This window comes from Propithecus coquereli, unplaced genomic scaffold, assembly GCF_000956105.1.
Source record: "Propithecus coquereli isolate 6110/MARCELLA unplaced genomic scaffold, Pcoq_1.0 Scaffold31, whole genome shotgun sequence".
Classification (NCBI taxonomy): Eukaryota; Metazoa; Chordata; class Mammalia; order Primates; family Indriidae; genus Propithecus; species Propithecus coquereli.
The window spans coordinates 1,023,051-1,043,403 of record NW_012148730.1 but is presented as its reverse complement, the minus strand read 5'-3'; the positions used below and the strand labels follow the sequence as shown (position 1 = coordinate 1,043,403).

The window sequence follows — 20,353 nt, the reverse complement described above, 5'->3', positions numbered from 1 at the left end:
TTTGCTCCTATCTTCAAGGGAACCACCCCAAGCACCTTATGGGTCTTTGACACAACTCTGCTTGAGGGTCAGCTTATTAGCCATGGAGCTGGAAGGAACCTTACAGAGCCTCTTGTCCAACCCCTCTTGTTATACAGATGAGGAACTTGGGGTACAGAGAGATTACGACTTGCCTACGACGGTACAGCCGATCGCTGGTAGAGCTGCTCCTAAATGCAGATCTCCTGTGTGCCCAAGCCAGTACTCTACCCTCTCCGAAAATACTGCATCTTCCTTGGGTCTTCCTCGGCTGCTCAGCCCACATCCTTTCCTCCAGTTCGCCCAATTAATATCACGGGAGCATTCTGCTTACAATCATTCTCACCAGAGGATGCAGCAATTACCTCTATTGAAGAAGATGGGCAAGGGAGGTGGAAGTGTATCCTATGAACGTGAACTGAGTGGAGAATTTAGGTTGAACGACCTCTAATAAAACTGAATTTCAGTATATTGGCACATTCCCCTTGTGCAGTGCATGTGTTCCTGGGTATCAACCAAATTTTCCTACACAGTATCTGTCAATCACAAAAACTTATTTAAAGAACACTCCCCTAATACAGCCAGTATACCCTTATTCAGGGTATACTGGAAAAAATATCTTTTTTGAGTGAATCTTAATTTTGTTGCTACAGGCTATTAATGTACTTTCCAAACCCCTCATCAAGCTGGGTGACTTGGCAATATCCCCCAGTGAAGATAGGAAAAACTGCCTACTTTACAGGTCTGTTGTGAAGTTTAAGGGGGACAATCCATACAAAAATGTTTAGCATAGTGTGTAGCATATCCTAAGTAGCTCATTAAATGTTAGCTACCATTATTATGATTTAGGTGAGAAGCTTGCTCAGGTTATTTGAAAACTATATCCCCCATTCTGGGAGAAGGGTGTTCCCTTTCCCCTTTTCTGTAGAGAACAACCCAAAGGGTGATTCTAAAGTACAAAGAGCATGGAGAATCTAGGGTATTACAACCATTGCCTCCCATATCTTTGTCTTTGAGAATGCTAAATCTGTCAAAGAGGCTTTATAAATCTATATCTCAGCATAGAGACCAAAATAAGGATAGTTTCTCGAGCCCAGAGGGCAAATTTTCTTAAAGGCAAGTGGTTACCCTGGGGTTCTCTTCTTTAGTTGTCAATGTCTTAGCCTCTCTCCAGGACTTTTAGAGTCTAGCACCTGTCACAGGCACTTCCGGCATATGAATGACCCTGGCTCATCATTCAGCAAGGCCCACATGGCTCTGAGTATTTGTCCATTTAATCTTTCAAGACAGACCTGGGCTTTCTGAGAATTCACTATGAATAGGTAGAAGAGTCTTTCTGCTGCAAATGGTTTCCAACTCCTGCACTCCAGTTCCCATTCTTCATTCACGTGTTGTATCTACTCGCCAGTAGTATCCTGTCAGCAGGGTTGCTAAGGAGTCTATGATCTACAGGACATGTGTCATATAGTTAGCACACAACAAAGGTAGACAAAGAACAGTGATCATTCAGGGTTGAAGGATGGAAACCAGCAGTAGCTAACCCAGCTATAAATCCCCCAGAGATGCGAGTGTTGGTGCTTGGGCCATACCAGTTGTGTTTTGAATATCACTATTCTCTCCTAGTAACCTCCTCAAAATCATTCATTTTCAAGGCAGTTGCCACTGGTAAGATGTAATACTCAAGTATACTGAACACAACACCAGTCTCCTTGGGCAGGAGAATCCTGCCAACTAGTATTCTTAATCATTAAGATGCCACTGGCCATGGCTGGGAGAAGAGTCAAGCCTGGACTCACTGCTTTGTTACTCAACCCTGTAAACACTTTATTGGGAGACCAAAACTTGAATTTCTGACAGGAAGGGGTGTGGAGAATAAGAGCTATCATCCAACTTTCCAGGACTTGAATCATCCCCTCATCTTACTTCATTTTCATAGGTGTACCCAGAAGAACTATAGCCATTGCACCCCGACCTGTGTTTTATTCCTTCAGCTGTGATACTAATAATTTATATTTCCACTTCCCTTGCCTTTTCTTTCACGTCAAGCTCTGTGGGAAACACAAGTGGAGCTGTTATCTCAGGCGATGGAGAAAGCAGTATATACTCTCTGCTGTTGGCATATAGATAACATCAGCTCAGGGTCATGGGAATCAATCAGGGCTTGTACTTCCCAGGAAGTTCCCAGATCAGGTCCAGGGAACTGAGGAAGGCTCTGCTGCCAGGTAGTGGGCACAGCAATGTTAACGAAGCACTCAGGCTGTGCTGTGTGCTGATGACTCAGGAATCCCACGCGATCCCACACTTATGCTAGTCACCACTTCCAGGAACTAAAATAGACTTCTGGTGCTAAAAGACAGCAGGCCTTTAGGTCTTCTGAGCAAAATGAGCCCAGTCCTAAGAACTGGCATGCTATTCAATACAATGGAATGTTACATAGCCATTAAAGATGGCAATTATGTGCACTGTGTGGGTAGAAACCACAATGTGAAATAATGTTAAGTGAAAACAGCAGAATAGGAAAGAGCAGGTACACATGCTGATCCTAACTAAGTAAAGCATACACATAAGAATACATTTCTAAAGAATTTAAAAGAATGAAGAGCACCATATTTCTTTTAGATTCCACATCCCCTCCCCAAACATGTTTTTAATAATACATCTTTTTTTAGAAATGTGTCATGCTGATCACACTAGGTTACAAAGACATCTGTCTTTTAGCTGACACAGGAGTTAACTCCACAGAAAATTTGATTCAGGGACTAGAGAAGAACCGAACACTCAGGGGGATGGTGCTCTGTCATTTGCAGCAACATGGATGGAACTGGAGGTCATTATGTTAAGTGAAATAAGCCAGGCTCAGAAAGACAAATATCACATGTGCTCCTTCATATGTGGGAGCTTAAAAAGTGGATTTCATGGAGGTAGAGAGTAGAATGATAGTTACCAGAGGCTGGGAAGTAGGGAGATGAAGAAAAGCTGGCTAATGGGTATAAAAATACTGTTCAATAGAAGGAATAAAATCTAGTGTTCAAAAGTTCAGTAGGGTGATGACAGTTAACAATAATTTATTGCATATTTTAAAATAGCTACAAGAGAAGAATTCAAATGTTCCCAACATAAAGAAAAAATGTTTGAGGTGACGAATATCTCAATTACCCTGATCTGATTATACGCTGTATATACATGTATCAAAATATCACAAATACTCCCAAATACATACAACTATTATGTATCAATAAAAAAAAAATCATTGAGCTGGATCATTCCCCTTCCTCCTCCCCGGCTTATGTTCAGGACACTTACTCAAACACAATTACCATTTCAGGTTTAGCACTACAATGAGAAATTCCTTCCAAACCCCAAGCTGACCAAATAACTCTAAGATGTGAGTTTAAGAAAACTTATATTGGGACCTCTTTGAAGTTGGGCTGCTGTGTTTTGAACCAGGCTTGTTTATATTGCACGAAAGGAACTGTTTTTTTTTCATAGGGTGCTAGAAGTTCCTGATTTGTAAAAGAATTGCTACATGCTACCCTTCTTTGTCACCTTGTCACAGGTAGTACTTACAGTTAGTCAAATATCTAGCACATATCTGGGTATCTGGGTGAGTAAAACTCTCACCCTGGAGCCCTGGCCTCAACACCTGCCCAGACCGGGTTTTTCTAGAATTTGCTTTCAAACAGCATGTTTAGTTTTTAAAAGACTAAGTTTAGTTTAACTCTGCATTTTGAAATAATTTTAGATTTACTGAAGAGTTATAAATATAGTACAGAGTTCACATATACCCTTCCCCCAGCTTCCCCTAACAGTAACGTCTTACTTCTAGTACATTGATCAAAACTACTACATTAACAATAGTAAAATACCAGCTATTAAACAATAGATTTGATTTAGACTTTACCAGTTTTTTCACTAATGTCCTTTTTTTTTGTTCAGGATCTAATCCAGGATTTCATATAGCATCTATAGTATGTTTAGTCTGAAAAAAAAAAAAAATCTCACCTCTAGAAACGAGTTTCCTCTTAGGAGGTTGAAAGAGCAGGCTAGTAGGTGTTCTGAGCAACTGATGATCCGGAGCTATTCCACCCAAAAGGGAACTCCATCACTTACTTCTGTACCAAAGCCCTTAATGCATGACACCTCATCACAGTTATTTTCAGAAAACATGTCCTACATTAGCACTTCTCACAGTAGTACTGAGCAATTTGACAAGTGGGTTATTTTTAGCAACGAATATTATGAAAGTGACAAAATGAGAGGGATGGCCTTCCTTGTCTGTTTTCTATGCTTCATTTTTCTTCAAACTGTATTTAAACCTTTTACTAGAAGCTATCATATTTGACTAAACCATAAATCCTGAGAAACGCCCACAACAGGGAAGGAACTCTTTCCAACATGTGTTTGGTTTTGTTCACCTAAAATTAAATATTGAAAACTCACCAAAAACCAATTGATTAGGTTAATTTTGGTAGTCAACCTCAAGAATGAGAAGGGAAAGCAGGCCAGGACATCCATTTATTCACTTGACAAATAATCCGATTATTAAGAATGACTCATTTCATGTACGCTATGTGCCAGGCAATTTGCAAAGTGCTTTACATACATACATTGTTTCACTGAATCAGTCAAAACAATCACATGAGGTAAGTACTATTAGTATTATTACCCTTATTTTACAGAGAGAGGAATGGTGAATAGAGGGTTGGAGAGATTAAGTAACTTGCTGAAGGTCACACAGCATGTAAGTGATGAAGCCAGGATTCAAGCCCAGGTCAGCCTTATTCCAAAGTTGTTCAACTTGGCTAGTATGCTATATCGCCTTTCTGAGCACCTGCCACACTTCAGACACCATGCTAGGTGTTAGAGATACAACAGTGACTAAGTGTATAGTTTGTCCTCTCAAACTTTACAGTCTAGTTGGAGGAGACAGACTATTAAACAGCTAAGTATAATATAGCCCTCTCTCCTTCTCAGATATTCCTTGCTTTGTTACACATAAAGGTAATCGGTAACTACAAATGGTGAATGTAAACATCTCGAAATATTTAAATTCCTTTTCTAGGTCCTCAGAGCAAAGGCCTCTCCCCTCCATGTGTCCTGAGGCTCCCTAACCATTATGAATACACTTGAGGATATTTACATGTTCTTCCATTGTGTGGCTCTGGGCCAGATGTGGGCATTGTCACCTCTCTTGGTCTCCTTTGAGAAAAAACAATGAGAAATAAAATGTGGAGATATATATATATTGATGCAATAGAATCAGCTGATTGAAAGTTTTCAAGTCTGGGACATAATAGTTATATTCATTTCAACTATCCTTTTGCACTTAAATTAATTGGTGAGCACTGAGGGAGCCTCAACTGATTCATGACTGTACTTTATGGGCCATTTTGAAATATATTCCTTAGAAAAACGACAGTGATGACCCTATAAGTTATAAATATGCAATGTGATTTTGAAGGTGAAGGGGTGGAAGACCTAAATCTCAAGAAACAACAATCTCTTCTCCCTTCCAGTCCCAAAGCAATCAAATGGCATTATCAAGTACCTTCATCCTGTGGTTCTCAACACTGGCTACACATTGAAATCACTGAGAAAATTTCAATATTACCATCTCCTGTGTCCCACCCCAGGATTGTGATGATTTCATTGGTCTGGGTATGGCCTGGGCTTTGGAAGTTTGGAAAGTTCCCTGGGGGATTTTAACGTGCAGATTAATTTGGGAACCACAGCCCTAATCAGAGGATCATAATCCTGGCTGCACATTCAAATCACCTTGAGGATCTTTTAAAATTCCAGATGTTTGGGCCACACCCCAGTCCAATTAAATCAGAATATCTGAGGGTAAGGCTCAAGTCCCAGGAACTAGGTTTTTTTTAAAAGCTCCTCAGGTGATTCCAATGTGCCAAGACTGGAAACCACTGCAGTAGGTGAAACTCCAAACCTGCAAGGGCAATGACAAAATGTCCACTCACTGCTTCAGCAACTCTTAACATGAGCCTAATGAGAAGAAGCCAGTTCTACTTAATAGAAGACAGGTAAGAAGCAGGCTAAGGACAAACCCTTAAAACAACTGTCCTACTGTAATATTAAAATAAGCTCACTTTTCTCGCACATGCATGAGGGTTACTTTTATAGCTTGGCTAGGATTATAGTAATTGATGATAGCTAAGCCACACTTTCTACCACACCCACCAAAATAAGTGCAGAAGGAATGGGAAAGAAAATGTGTTAAAGAGATGAAAACCTTTGCACAGGACTCAAAACCAGTGCTCAAAACTCCCAGGTAGGTCTAGATGAGGAGAAAGCTTTTCTGCTTGGAGACAAAAACCCCAGTGATTCTCATCCTTGGCTACATGTTAGAGTCATCTGAAGAATTTTTAAAATAATGATGCTAGGGCCACACCCAAGATGAATTAAAAGTACCTCTGAGGGGATGGTGCCCGGGAACCCGTTTTAAAAGGTCCCCAGGTGGTTCTAATGTGCAACTAAGAATAGTCGCTCTAAACTAGTGGTTCTCAAACTTGAATGTGCATCACAATCACCGTAGGGCATGCTAAAACAGATTGCTGGGCCCCAGCCCCAGTGTTTCTGATTCAGTTGGGGTGGAACCCGAAAGTTTGCATTTTTCACAAGCTCTCAGGTGATGTCAAGGCTTCTGGTCCAAGGACCACACTTTCACAGGTAAAGCCCGACCCAGACCAGTGGTTTGGTACTTTGGCTGCACACTAGAATCACTGGGCAGTGTGGGGGCATTTTTAAAAGACTGATGCCTGAGCCCCTTCCTAACCCAATTAAATTGGAATGTCTGGGGCCCAGGCATCAGTCTTTTTAAATTGCTCTCCAGATGATACTAATGTGCAGTCAAGTTTTCGATCCACTGCCATAGACCTAGATACTTTACAACTGGAAGAGATCATTTACTAGAAACCCCAAAATCTCCTGGGAATTTACAGCTACTTTAGTTACCACTAGTCTTCATGTCCCAACCCCAATTTCTACTGTTCTTCCTTACCTTTTACTATGTATTAATACTAACAATGTGACCAATTTAGGTTGACCAACTTGTCCTGGTTTATCTGAGATGCTCCCAGTTTTAGCACTGTAAGTCTCATGTCCCAGGAAAATCAGGACAGTTGGTCACCGTACTAATGTTTTACAGCTCACAAACTGTAATACAATACTATTAGATTTTTCTTATAACGCCCAGCATCCAGATCTTGGTTTCTAAACACCATTCTCCACTGAAAGGAACCAGGGTTCATCGGAAATGGCTGATTCAAGGACTAGGGCAGGGAAAATGTACAGTGAGCCTGAGAATCTTGTGCCAGAATCTAAGGAAGTGCTCAAAGACTAATGGAGGCGTGTCTAAACAACATGGAAGTCAAGCCTGAGAGGACTCCCACTAGCAAACTGGAGAAAATTTGGACATCAAAAAGAAAATTATTGAACTGAACTTAAAACACTGAATTCAAATAAGAAAAATATCAAGTGATATTTGAAAGAAAGAAAGAAAGTAACTGTCACCATTGGAAGTAACTATCATATCAACTTCTTGCTCTGAAAATTGCTATTTCAGGGGAAAGAATTAGGCATTTACCTTGCCTTTTTGGAGGAACTCTAGTTTATACCCTACAGGTGAGGAAAAGCTCATCTTTACAGAAGAATGCCAGCTAATAAACATAGACTGAAAGAATTAGGAAATCAACATTTGCAACCCCCTATTGAGTTGGAAAATAAATTTTAAAAATTAAAAAAAATGACTGAGTCAGGAAATAGTAATCAATGGATATTAAAATCTTTAGGTGAGAGGTTGTTGGGAAACAGGATAGTTACATGAGGCCAAATAACACCCCACAGATTTCTTGTTAATTACAAAGAGAAAATTACACAGAGAGTTCTGAGGGCCATCAACCTAACCATCACCTTTACTAAGAGTGGACAACTGATATTATGCACCTCCTGATGGGATGCAAAATGAAGTATACACCATCACTTAAGAAGTATTCTTGTCAAAAATGTTTTAATCTGAATCTAATCAAGCCACTAGACCTACAAGAAATTCAGGAGCCAGAAGGAGTTAAACACTACCTTAAGGAAACAAACCATCCTGATTTGCCCAGGACTGAGGGGGTTCCCAGGATAAGGCGTAGTGCTCAAACTGGGAGAGTTAGGGCAAACCAGGAGAGTTGGTCACCCTACAGTCAGATAAATCCATAACGTGGGGCAGACCTGGTATACAAAAAGTCAGTGTCATGAAAAAAAGTAGGGAGAACAGTCTAGATTAAGAGAGACTAAAGAGACACAACTACCAGATAAAACATGTGAATTAGCCATAAAAGACATTTTAGGGACAGTTGGGGAAACTGAATATACAGCAGTGTGACCTTGCCAGTACACAGATGTAAATGAACTGTCACTAAGCATACTAATGCAGCTGCCGGTTCTTTTTTGTTGTTACAAGACTCTCAGTGAAGAATGTGGTACTCTGATGTATACTCTGGTGCATGCTCCTTATCTCCCTGTGAACCAACAGGCAGTCTACAGATCACACTTTAGGAAGCACTAGATTATATATTAGATGATATTAGTGAAGACTGGTAAGGTATTGTTAATTTTATTAGCTGAACTTATAGTATTATAGTTAGGTAGAAAAATGTCCTTAAGCTTAGATGTATGCTGAGGTATTTAGAGGTAAAGTGTCAAGATGTCTACAACTTACCTTTCAAATGGTTTGTCAAAGAACATATACACACAGAGATAAAGTACATACAACAAAATGTTAACATTTGTTGAATCTTGATGGTAGCTATACTGGTGTTCATTGTACTATTGTTTCTTTATTATGGGGGTACAAATGTTTAGGTTACATACATTGCCTTTGCCCTGCCCCAGTCAGAGGTACAAGCGTGTCCATACCCCAGACAGTGCGCACCGCACACATTAGGTGTGAATGTACCCATCCCTTCCTCACTCCCCCATCTGCCTGACACCCAATGAATGTTACTACCATATGTGCACATAAGTGTTGATCATTAATACTAATTTGATGGTAACATTGTACTATTCTTTCAACTTTTTTATATGGTTGAAAATTTTCATAATAAAAATGATGGAAGCATGATTCTTAAAGGATATATAGGCCTTCTTCATTTTATCGAGTTTCACTTTATTATACTTCACAGATATTGCATTTTTTTAAAAAATTTAAGATCTGTGGCAATTCTGTGTCAAGCAAGTCCATCAGCTCCATTTTTCTAACAGCATGTGCTCATTTCTTGTCTTTATGTCACATTTTCAAACTTTTTCATTATTATTATTATACAAATTATGATGATCTGTCATTAGTGATCTTTGATGTTACTACTGTAATTGTTTAGGGGCACCACAAACCACACCCATGTAAGATGGTGAACTTAATAAATGCTATGTGTGTTCTGACTGCACCACCAGCCATTCCCCCATTTCTTTTCCTCTCTTCAGGCCTCCCTATTCCCTGAAACACAAAAATATTGAAATTAGGCCAATTAATAACTCTACAATGGCCTCTAAAGTAATCAAGTGGAAGGAAAGTTGCATGTCTCTCACTTTAAATCAAAAAACTAGAAATGATTAAGCTTAGTGAGGAAGGCATGTCAAAAGCCAGGACAGGCTGAAATCTAGGCCTCTTGTGCCAAACAGTTAGCCAAACAGTGAACGCAAAGGAAAAGTTCTCCAAGGAAATTAAAAGTGCTACTCCAATGAGCACACGAATGATAAGAAAGCACAACAGCCTTATTGCTGATATAGAGATAGTTTTAGTGGTCTGGATAGAAGATCAAACCAGCCACAACATTCCCTTAAGCCAGAGCAAGGCCCTAGCTCTCTTTAATTCTATGAAGGCTGAGAGAGGTGAGGAAGCTGCAGGAGAAAACCTGGAAGCTAGCAAAGGTTGGTTTATGAGGTTTAAGGAAAGAAGCTGTCTCCCTAACATAAAAGTGCAAGGTAAAGCAGCAAGGGCTAATGGAGAATATCTAGAAGATCTATCTAAGATAAATGATGAAGGTGGCTACCCTAACCAGCAGATTTTCAAAGTAGATGACATAGCCTTCTATCAGAAGATGCCATCTAGGACTTTCATGGCTAGAGAAGTTAATGCCTGGCTTCAAAGCTTCAAAGGACAGGATGACTCTCTTGTTAGGGGCTAATGCAGCTGGTGACTTTCAGTTGAAGCCAATGCTTATTTACTATTCCAAAAATCCTAGGGCCCTTAAGAATTATGCTAAATCTATTCTGCCTGTAGTCTATCACTGGAACAACAAAGCTTAGATAATAACAGCACACTTGTTTACAGCATGGTTTACTGAATATTTGAAGCCCACTTTTGAGACCTACACCTCAGAAAAAAAGATTCCTTTCAAAATATTACTGTTCATTGACAATGCACCTAGTTACACAAGACCTCTGATGGAGATATACAAGGAGATTAATATTGTTTTCATGCTTGATAACATAACATCCATTCTGTAGCCACAGATCAAGGAGTAATTTTGAATTTCAAGTCTTATTATTTAAGAAATACATTTTGGGCTGGGTACAATGGCTCACACCTGTAATCCTAGCACTCTGGGAGGCCAAGGCGGGAGGGATTGCTTGAGCTCAGGAGTTTGAGATCAGCCTGAGCAAAAGTGAGACCCCATCTCTACTAAAAATGGAAAAATTAGCTGGGTGTAGTGGCATATGCTTGTAGTCCCAGCTGCTTGGGAGGCTGAGGCAGGAGGATCACTTGAGCCCAGGAGTTTGAGGCTGCAATGAGCTACCATGCTGCCACTGCACTCTACCCAGGGCGACACAGTGAGACTCTGTCTCACAAAAAAAAAAAAAAAAGTACATTTTGTAAGGCTATAGCTGCAATAGACTGTGATTCCTCTGATAGATCTGGGCAAAGTAAATTGAAAACATTCCAGAAAGGATTCACCATTCTAGATGCCATTAAGAATATTCATGATTCATGGGACAAAGTCAAAATATCGACATTAACAGGAGTTTGAAAGAAGTTGATTCAAACCCTCATGGATGACTTTGAGGAGTTCAAGATCTCAGTGGAAGAAGTCACTGCAGATGTGGTTAAAAATGGCGAGAGAACTAGAAGTGGAGCCTGAAGATGTGACTGAATTCCTGCAATCTCATAAAACTGGAACAGATGAGGAGCTGCTTTTTATGGATGAGCAAAGAAAATGGTTTCTTGAGATGGAATCTACTCCTGTTGAAGATGCTGTGAACGTTGTTGAAATGACAAGAAAGGATTTAGAATATTACATAAACTTAGTTGATAAAACAGCAGCAAAGTTTTAGAGGCCTGACTCCAATTGTGGAAGAAGTTCTACTGTAAAATGCTATCAAATAGCATCATGTGCCACAAAGAAATCTTTTCATGAAAAGAAGAGTCAATTAATACTGGAAACTTCATCATTGTCTTATTTTATGAAATTGCTACAGCTACTCCAAACTTCAGCGACTGTCACCCTGGTCAGTCAGGAGCCATCAACATTGAGGCAAGACCCTCCACCAGCAAAAAGATTATGACTTGCTGAAGGCTCTGATGATCCTTAACATGTTTTAGCAATAAACTATTTTTAAATGAAGGTATATACATTGCTTTTTAGACATAATGCTATTGTACACTTAACAGACTACAGAGAGCAAGACTCTGTCTCAAAAAAAAAATAAGAGTAACAAACTTGCCAGCAAGTTGATTGTCCACAGCCCATCATATATTTATTTATTCCTTAGATATGCCTTCAGGGAGGAATATCTACGTTAATTAGCCAGAAGAGGTAGGGAAAAGAACATTTCAAGCTGAAGAAACAAAATGTGAAAAGGACCAGAATGGAAGAACTGCTGCCTTTTCAGGGAAAAGAATTTAATGTGTCTAGAGAAATGAGGTTCCCAGATTATGAAGTGGCTTTTAAGCTTCATCAAGAATTTTGGACTTTATTTTAAAAGCAACAAGAAGCCAATGACATATTTTAAGGCAATGGAGAAAACACAATGAGACCTGCATTTTAGAAAAATCACTTTGGCTATAGAGAATGGAATGGAGGGGGACAGGAGTGGATACAAGTAGCATCAGTTGGGAAGATGACTCTTGCAGTAGTAATCTGTTGAGAGATGATGGCAGTAGCATGCAGGGATGGCAACTTGGTGATAAATTAGATAGGGGTAATAGCACAGGAGAAGGACTTACAAATCACTCCCAGGCTTCTGGCTTGGGTGACTGAGTAGACTGGTATATTCGACAAGATTAAGAATAGAAGAAAAACAGTTTTGGGAGAAAGATGTAAAACATTCAACATTAGATATGTTGAGTTTCTGCCGGGCGCGGTGGCTCACGCCTGTAATCCTTAGCACTCTGGGAGGCCGAGGCGGGCGGATCGTTTCCGCTCAGGAGTTCGAAACCAGCCTGAGCAAGAGCAAGACCCCGTCTCTACTAAAAAAAAAAAAAACATGTTGACTTTGGAGTATCTAGAAGATGTCCAGGAGGAATCAACCTTGTAGGCAGTTGGAAACAAGAATGAGAAAGAGAACTCTGGTTTCTGGCTTACATAACTGGTAGATGGTACTGCCATTTACTCATATGGAGAACAAATAAGAGGAAAAATAATTGCTATTTTAAAAATTTTCATTAGAAAAATAATATAACTCCATTACATAAAATTTAAAACTAAGGAAATGGAAAAGAAAACTTATGTGACTACCAGAAACCAACACTTTTATCATTTTAGATTATTTCCTTCTAGCCTTTTAAAATGGATATTTATTACATAGTTTTATGTAATGCGTATATTTATTTTTTTATTTTTGGAGATACAGTCTTGCTCTGTTGCTCTATCGCCCAGGCTGGAGTGCAGTGGCACAATCATAACTCATTGTAACTTTGTAACCTCCCACTCCTGGGCACAAGTGACCTTCCTGCCTCAGCCTCCCAAGTTGCTAGGACTACAGGCACACGCCACTATGCCCAGCTAGTTTTAAAATTTTTTTGGTAGAGACAGGGTCTCACTATGTTGCCCAGGGTGGTCTCAAACTCCTGGCCTCAAGCAATCCTCCAGTCTCAGCCTCCCAAAGTGCTGGGATTATAGGTGTGAGCCAGCAACCGGGCCTGTATTTCTGTATGTTATCCTGTTCTGATATCTTAAAAAATCTTTCTGGCTGCTCCTCCCTGGGCTAGTCAATTCTTAGAGACAGCAAGGGCTCAGCAATTCCTCCTCTATCAGGCCCATACACCCCAGGAGACGATATTCCTGTGTTTTAATCATCACAGGGACAAAACCAACAAAACAACTAGAGAGCACCCCTATAACTTAGAGCCTGCAAGAATTATTCAAACTAGCCGATCCTAAACTGTTCACTCTGCCCTGTGTTGCCTTTCCCAAGGAAACTTAAATAAAGGCAGTGGCCTAAACCTTCCCCTTGTTCCCGCCTTCTGCCTCCTAACCATTCTGGTGTCTTTCCCATGTGACCCTGTGCGGTGTGGCGTTCCTTCTGTCTCGAGGATCTGTGAGTATAAATAGACTTTGTTTTTCTGAGCCTCTCCTGTGGCTACACCTGACTGACCATCTCATAAAAGAATACAAAACATTATATAGTAGCTTTAACAGCCGTATTTTCCTGAGAAGGAGGCTTCTCTAGAAGTATTTGGGATTGAGAAGAATTAAAAATACTAGTAGACCTGGTATCATTTTGTAAGTGAGACAACGCTTGCAAAATTAAACATCCTTTAAGGCCGTTCAAAGTTTCCAAACATAATCTAAATTGTTGGGCAAGTATCCAAGAACAACTCCAGAGTTGAAGAAATCATAGACTAGAGAATGTTGAATATAGAGTCAGTTTTCAACACCTACTTTATAATACTACATATTAGAATCTGGAGCTTTCTCCCTCCATACTACACAGCACAATCATAGTTGTTTAGTCTCTTCTTTGAAAATCTCTTTTCCCTTAGGGCCTCTCCAATAACCAGTTCTCCCTCCATGGGTGAGAATTAATTGGTGCTATTGCTCCTAGGGATAACCACATTATCGAAGGGCATTCTAGAGGCCTCAAAGCCAAGGAAACCCAAAGGAATGAATCTCTACTGATGATCACTCAGTCACCCTGCAATCACTTCCTGGCTTACTCTGCTTTTTAAAAACCTAAATTTGTTTCTAGTTCTAATCCTTGGTTACCTCATGAACTCAGAAGTCTCAAAAACATCTAAAAATAGTAAAATCTCTGAACAAATACAGACTCTAGTCAATGTGAAATTATAACCAGCTGCTATAAAAAGCTCAGCTGTCACCATGCCATAAACAGACTCAGATGGAAAAGACAAGAAAATAAACTAGGACCAAGAGAACCATGACAGGCTAACAGCAAAAGGAAGAAACAGTCCGGATTCAGGGTCAAGGAGTGGAGAGTGGTCGAAGCCAGGCCAACAAAGCAGGATCACAAGGGAACCTGAAAACTAAGGTTAAATGTGCCTCAGACAGGAGACCTACTATATTCTTCCTGCTCATGATCCAAACATTAGTTTCTCTGGTAATGCTCCCAGCGACTGCAATGTAGCAATATGCCAAACCTGAAAGTTTGTGAAAACTTCAGCCTTAACAAGTAGCCTGCAGTCTTCTAGGAGGCTGCTTATCGAGTGAACAGGAACACCAGCTCACAGTGTGGGGTGTGGGGAAACAAATCCACAGGTACGGCTTGTCTCAGGACAAAAGGCTTGCCTAGGAGCTTCTTAGCAGAGTTTGGAGGACAGCACAGCCTGTAGAAATAGATCATAATGTCAGTTCCCCAAAACAAAAGGAGGACCTACAAGAATACAATTACTTAAAATTTAAGCCCTTCCTCTGTGTTCCCACAGCCCCCTGTGTTTCTCTCTTATAGAGCATTTATCATATTTAATGGAACTGTTTTTCTTAACGAACTTCCTCACTGCAGTATAATCTTTTTGAGGGTGGAAATGAGGCAAAAACTGCCTATTCATTATTCATCTCTGTGTTCTCACTATGTGACACAGAATAGGGGTTCAATATATATCTGGTGAATGGAGAGAGGGGCCTAGGTCATATATTTTTCTGTATGACTTGCACACAGTGGGTAATTACTAAATATTTTTTAAATTTATTCTATTAAAAATTCTCAAAGTAGATTACTTTTTCCCCCTTATTTCAAAGGCTCATTACAGAAAATACAGCCAAGCAAAAATGAGACCTATAAAAATTCACCTATAAACTCACCATTCAGAGAAGGACCACCACTGCTAACTTTTCAGGATGTATCTTTCCAACTATTTAAAATTGATTTTTTAAAGATGGAGTTACACTATAAATATTGTACATTACTGCTTTATAACCAATTTCTTCAGTTAATAATATATCGTGAGCATTTGTCCATTATATGTAAAGCTATCTCACTTTTATTGGCTATATGGTATTTCATTAAATAAATGTAACATAGTTTATTTAATTTCTTGAAGTTGAAAATTTAAGTTTCTTTTTGCTATTTCAAAAAGTCCCTCCATGAATATTATAGTTATATCTTTGTACACATTTTCAGTTATTTAGTGGAAGTGCTGAGTTGAAGGGCCTATACTTTTTTTTTCCTTCTTTTGAAACAGGGTCTCGCTCTGTTGCCCAGGCTGGAGTGCAGTGGTGCCATCGTAGCTCACAGCAACCTCAAACTTCTGAGCTCAAGCAACCCTCCTGCCTCAGCCTCCTGAATAGCTGAGACCACAGGCACATGCCACCATGGCCAGCTACTTTTTTTCCCATTTTTATGGAGATGGGGTCTCGGTAGGTTGCCTGGGCTGGTCTTGAACTCCTAGCCTGAAGCAGTCCTCCCACCTCAGCCTCCAAAAGTGCTGGGATTACAGGCATGAGCTACCATGCCTGGCCAGGCCTATATGTTTTTAAGGTCCTAAAATATGTATAACCAAAGTGTTCTAAAAAAGGTTGTACCAATTTACATCCAAACCAGCCAAGTAGAAAAATTTATTGTTCATTGTATATTCTTTTCTATTATTTGAATTTTTTCTGCCATATACACATACTATCTTTTCAAAATAAAATTTTCTTTGCTTTTTGAGGCCATGTTTACTGTTTTACTCAATATGAATGTTAATGGAATCCTAGGTTTACCCTTAATCATTACATTTTTTAAATTTGTTTTGCATATAAGTATTTTCATTTAATTCAAAACGAAATAACATAAAAAGGTATACAGTGAAGTCTCCTTCCCACCCGTGACTCCCATCTCCCCAGTTCTCCCCAACCATAGATAACTATTATCGGTTTCTTGTATAACTATTATTGGTTTCTTGTGTCACTTACCAGAGATTCTCTATGCATATACAAGCAAATACAAATATATATTATTCTGCTTTTATTTTTACAAAGATAGTTTACTATTATACAAACAATTCTGTACCTGGCTATTTACACATTGGTAACATAGCTCAGAACCAAAATCGCAAGGCCCCTCCCAAAATAGATGGCATCTTCAAAATTAAAAACTCTTATGCTTCAAAGGATACTATTCAGAAAGTAAAAAGACAACCCACAGAAAGGGAGAAAAATTTTGCAAATCATAAGGGACTTATATCGGAATATAAAAGAACTCTTAAAACTCAATAATATAATAAAAAGACAACCCAATTAAAAATGTGCAAAGGACTTGAACAGACATTTCTCTAAAGATTTAAAAATGGCCAACAAGTACATGAAAAAATGCTCAACATCATTAGCCACGGGGGAAATGCAAATCAAAACAATAAGGTGGGCACAGGGGTACACACTTACAGTCCCAGCTACTCAGGAGGCTGGGGTGGGAGGATTGCTTGAGCCTAAGAGTTTGAGGCTAGCCTGGGCAAAATAGCAAGATCTCATCTCTATTAAAAAAAAAGGGAGGCCGGGCGCGGTGGCTCACGCCTGTAATCCTAGCTCTCTGGGAGGCCGAGGCATGGGGTGTCCTAGACCCAAGGCATTAGAGACCGGCCTGAGCAAAATAGCAAGATCTCATCTCTACAAAAAATAAAAAAAATTAGCCGGGCATGGTGGCACATGCCTGTAGTCCCAGCTACTCGGGAGGCTGAGGCAGGAGGATTGCTTGAGCCCAGGAGTTTGAGTTGCTGTGAGTTAGGATGACGCCACGGCACTCTAACCTGGGCAACATAGTGAGACTCTGTCTCAAAAAAAAAAAAAAAAAGGGGAGTTGAATTGTATAATAAATGAATTATATCTCAATAAAGCTGTTTAAAAAATAGCATGCCTTAAAGAGCTTTCATTATCATAGAGAACATCTCCACTCTTTTATAGCAGCACAGTGTTTCATTATGGATGTAGCACAGCTGATTTAAACAGTTCCCTACTGATGGACTTTTAGGATATTTTACCTTTTGCTGTTAAAATACTGCAATAAATAAATTTGTATATATATGTCATTTTACATGTGTGAGTATATCTGTAGGATAAAGCCTCAGGAATGGAATTACCAAGTCAAAGGGTATATATTTGTAATTTTAATCTATATTGCTAAATTTCCCTCCATAAGGAGAGTACCAATTTACATAGGGTTAGTATTCAATTTACACCAGTAATTTTTTAGAATTCACATTTCCCTATATTATCGCCAACAATGCATTATCAAACTTTTGAACTTTTGCCAATCTGAGATATAAAAAGTAGTATCTGAGGGTACTTTTAATTTGCATTTCCATTATTATGGGAGAGACAACATCCTCTCATGGTTCATAAACACATTTCTAACATTTCCTTTTTATATCATCTGCTCATTTTTCTATAGGGCTGTTGTACTTTTTCTTATTATTTCCAGGAGTTTGTTACAGATAAAGGAAACGAGTCTTTGTGACATGAACTGCAATTTTTTCCCAGTTATGTTGTCTCTTGTCTTTACTTATGGTGCTTTTCATCATGTACAAATTACTGATTTTTTCAATAGTTTTGAGATATAATTCATGTACCATACAGCTCACCCATTTATACAGTTCATTGGTTTTTAGTATATTCACAGAGTTGTAAATCTATCACCACAATCAATTTTGGAACATTTTTCATTATCCCAAGAAGATACCACACACCCCTTAGCAATCATGCCACGTTTTTCCCCAAACCCCCACCACCACTGCTAGCCAACCACAAATCTACTTTCTGTTTCTATGGATTCACCTATTCTAGACATTTCCTATAAATGGAATCATATAATATGGGGCCTTTTGTGTCTGACTTCTGGATACCAGTCCCTTATAAATGATTTGCAAATATTTTTCCTATTCTGTAGTTTGTCTTTTCATTTTATCAATGGTATCATTTGTGGTACATAAGTTTTTTTTTTTCATTTTCATCATTTTTTTTTGTTTTTTTGGTTCTTAAGCTTTTGATGTCATATCTAAGAAGGCTTTGCCTAACCTAAGGTCATGAAGACTCTAAATCTCCTATGTTTTGCTCTAAGAGTTTTATAGCTTCATCTCTTACATTTAGTTGTGACACATTTTGAATTCGTTTTTGTGTATGGTGTAATGATGGAAGAAGTTATTTTTATGTAGTCAAATTTAACAACTTTTTATCATATGGCTTCTGAATTTTCACTGTTAGGGCTTTTGCACTTCATGACTATAAAGAAATTCTTTGATTTCCTAGGGTGCATTTATAATTTCCTTTTCTTATATTAAAAACTTTTTTTGAGACAGGGTCTCACTCTGTGGCCCAGGCTGGAATGCAGTGGCATGATCATAGCTCACTGCAGCCTTGAACTCCTGCGCTCAAGCGATCCTCCCACCTCAGCCTCCTACGTAGCTAGGACTACAGGTGTGCACCACCATGTCCAGCTAATTTATTTGTTTTTTTATGTTTTTAGAGATGCAGTCTCACTATGTTGTCCAAGCTGGTCTCAAATTCCTGGCCTCCAGCAATCTTCCCATCTCGGCCTCCCAAAGCACTGGAATTACAGGCGTGAGCCACCACATCTGGCCAATTTATGGATTTTTTTTACCATTATTGATTCCTTCCTTCAGTTTCCTTTAGGTTTATTGTTCTTTTTCTAGCTCATTGACTTGAAAGCTCAATTCACTTACTTTTTTATAATATATTGACAAATAATAATCACACATATTTACTTTTAATTCTCACCTGTTATGTTCAGGTATATCATCTGTACTTTATACCTGCCTATGTTGTTTGAATGTTAGAAAGAAATTACTTATGTTAAAAAGAGAAAGATTAAAAAAAGAAAACATTTCAAAAATCAAAATAGCTGACCAGGGCCAGAACTAGAATGAAATGAGAGGCACTCACATTGGGTGCAAAATTTAATAGGGTGCCAAAAAACTCAGTAATTAAGACAACTAATATTTTGATACAATATTTTAGAATATCAAATTAGGAAACTGCCGCGTATAAGCTAGCCACCTCCTTTTATAAATAAAGATTTACTGGAACCAAAGCCAGAATCAGAGTAAGGCAGTGAGGCAGGGTTCAGCAAGCACAGGTGCAGATCCCACCTTTTAAAAAAAAATTAATATTTTGTTCATCATGAATTGCGATGGTCAATTTTGATTTCTGAAAATATTGCATTAAAAATTTATCCTGGCCGGGCGCGGTGGCTCATGCCTGTTATCCTAGCACTCTGGGAGGCCGAGGCAGGCGGACTGTTTGAGCTCAGGAGCTCGAAACCAGCCTGAGCAAGAGCGAGACCCCATCTCTACTAAAAATAGAAAGAAATTAATTGGACAACTAAAAATATATAGAAAAAATTAGCCGGGCATGGTGGCGCATGCCTGTAGTCCCAGCTACTCAGGAGGCTGAGGCAGAAGGATCGCTTGAGCCCAGGAGTTTGAGGTTGCTGTGAGCTAGGCTGACGCCACGGCACTCTAGCCGGGGCAACACAGCGAGACTCTGTCTCAAAAAAAAAAAAATTATCTTGATTGCTGAGATTTTTGGCACCCTCTTAAATTTCACACCCAAACTGAGTACCTGACTTGCCTCACCCTAGACCCAGCCCTGTAATTGACTATTAAAGGTGGTATAATGTTTTCTTTTCTGTTTCTTTATACTTCCCTGCATTTTCCAAATTGTGTGCATGCATGGGTTACTTTGATAATGGGAAAAAATAATTTAAAAAAGAAATCAAGACTCACTCAATGACGTTCCTTGTGGTTTCACCATGGGGCTTGCAGGAAACAAAAACTAGTGTGCGGATAGCCCTGCAGTTTCGAATGGTTCGAACCACCTTGTAATCTGAAGGAAAAAATACTTTGCTATTAACATAATTAAACTACGATGGTCCCAGTCATCACAAA

The 20,353-nt window shown here is 39.2% G+C and overlaps 1 protein-coding gene across 1 annotated transcript in view; it reads right to left on the bottom strand.

Moving 5' to 3' along the window:
- Window positions 1–20,353, bottom strand: part of TRMT2B (tRNA methyltransferase 2 homolog B (S. cerevisiae)) — a 67,743-nt gene that overhangs the window by 27,298 nt on the left and 20,092 nt on the right. Inside the window, exons 12-13 of the mRNA XM_012650033.1 lie at window positions 20,192–20,291; window positions 14,618–14,803 (exon numbers count right to left, since the gene is read on the bottom strand). Coding sequence (XP_012505487.1) covers window positions 14,677–14,803; window positions 20,192–20,291 — 227 coding nt within the window. The 3' untranslated portion in view covers window positions 14,618–14,676. The remainder of the gene's footprint in view (window positions 1–14,617; window positions 14,804–20,191; window positions 20,292–20,353) is intronic.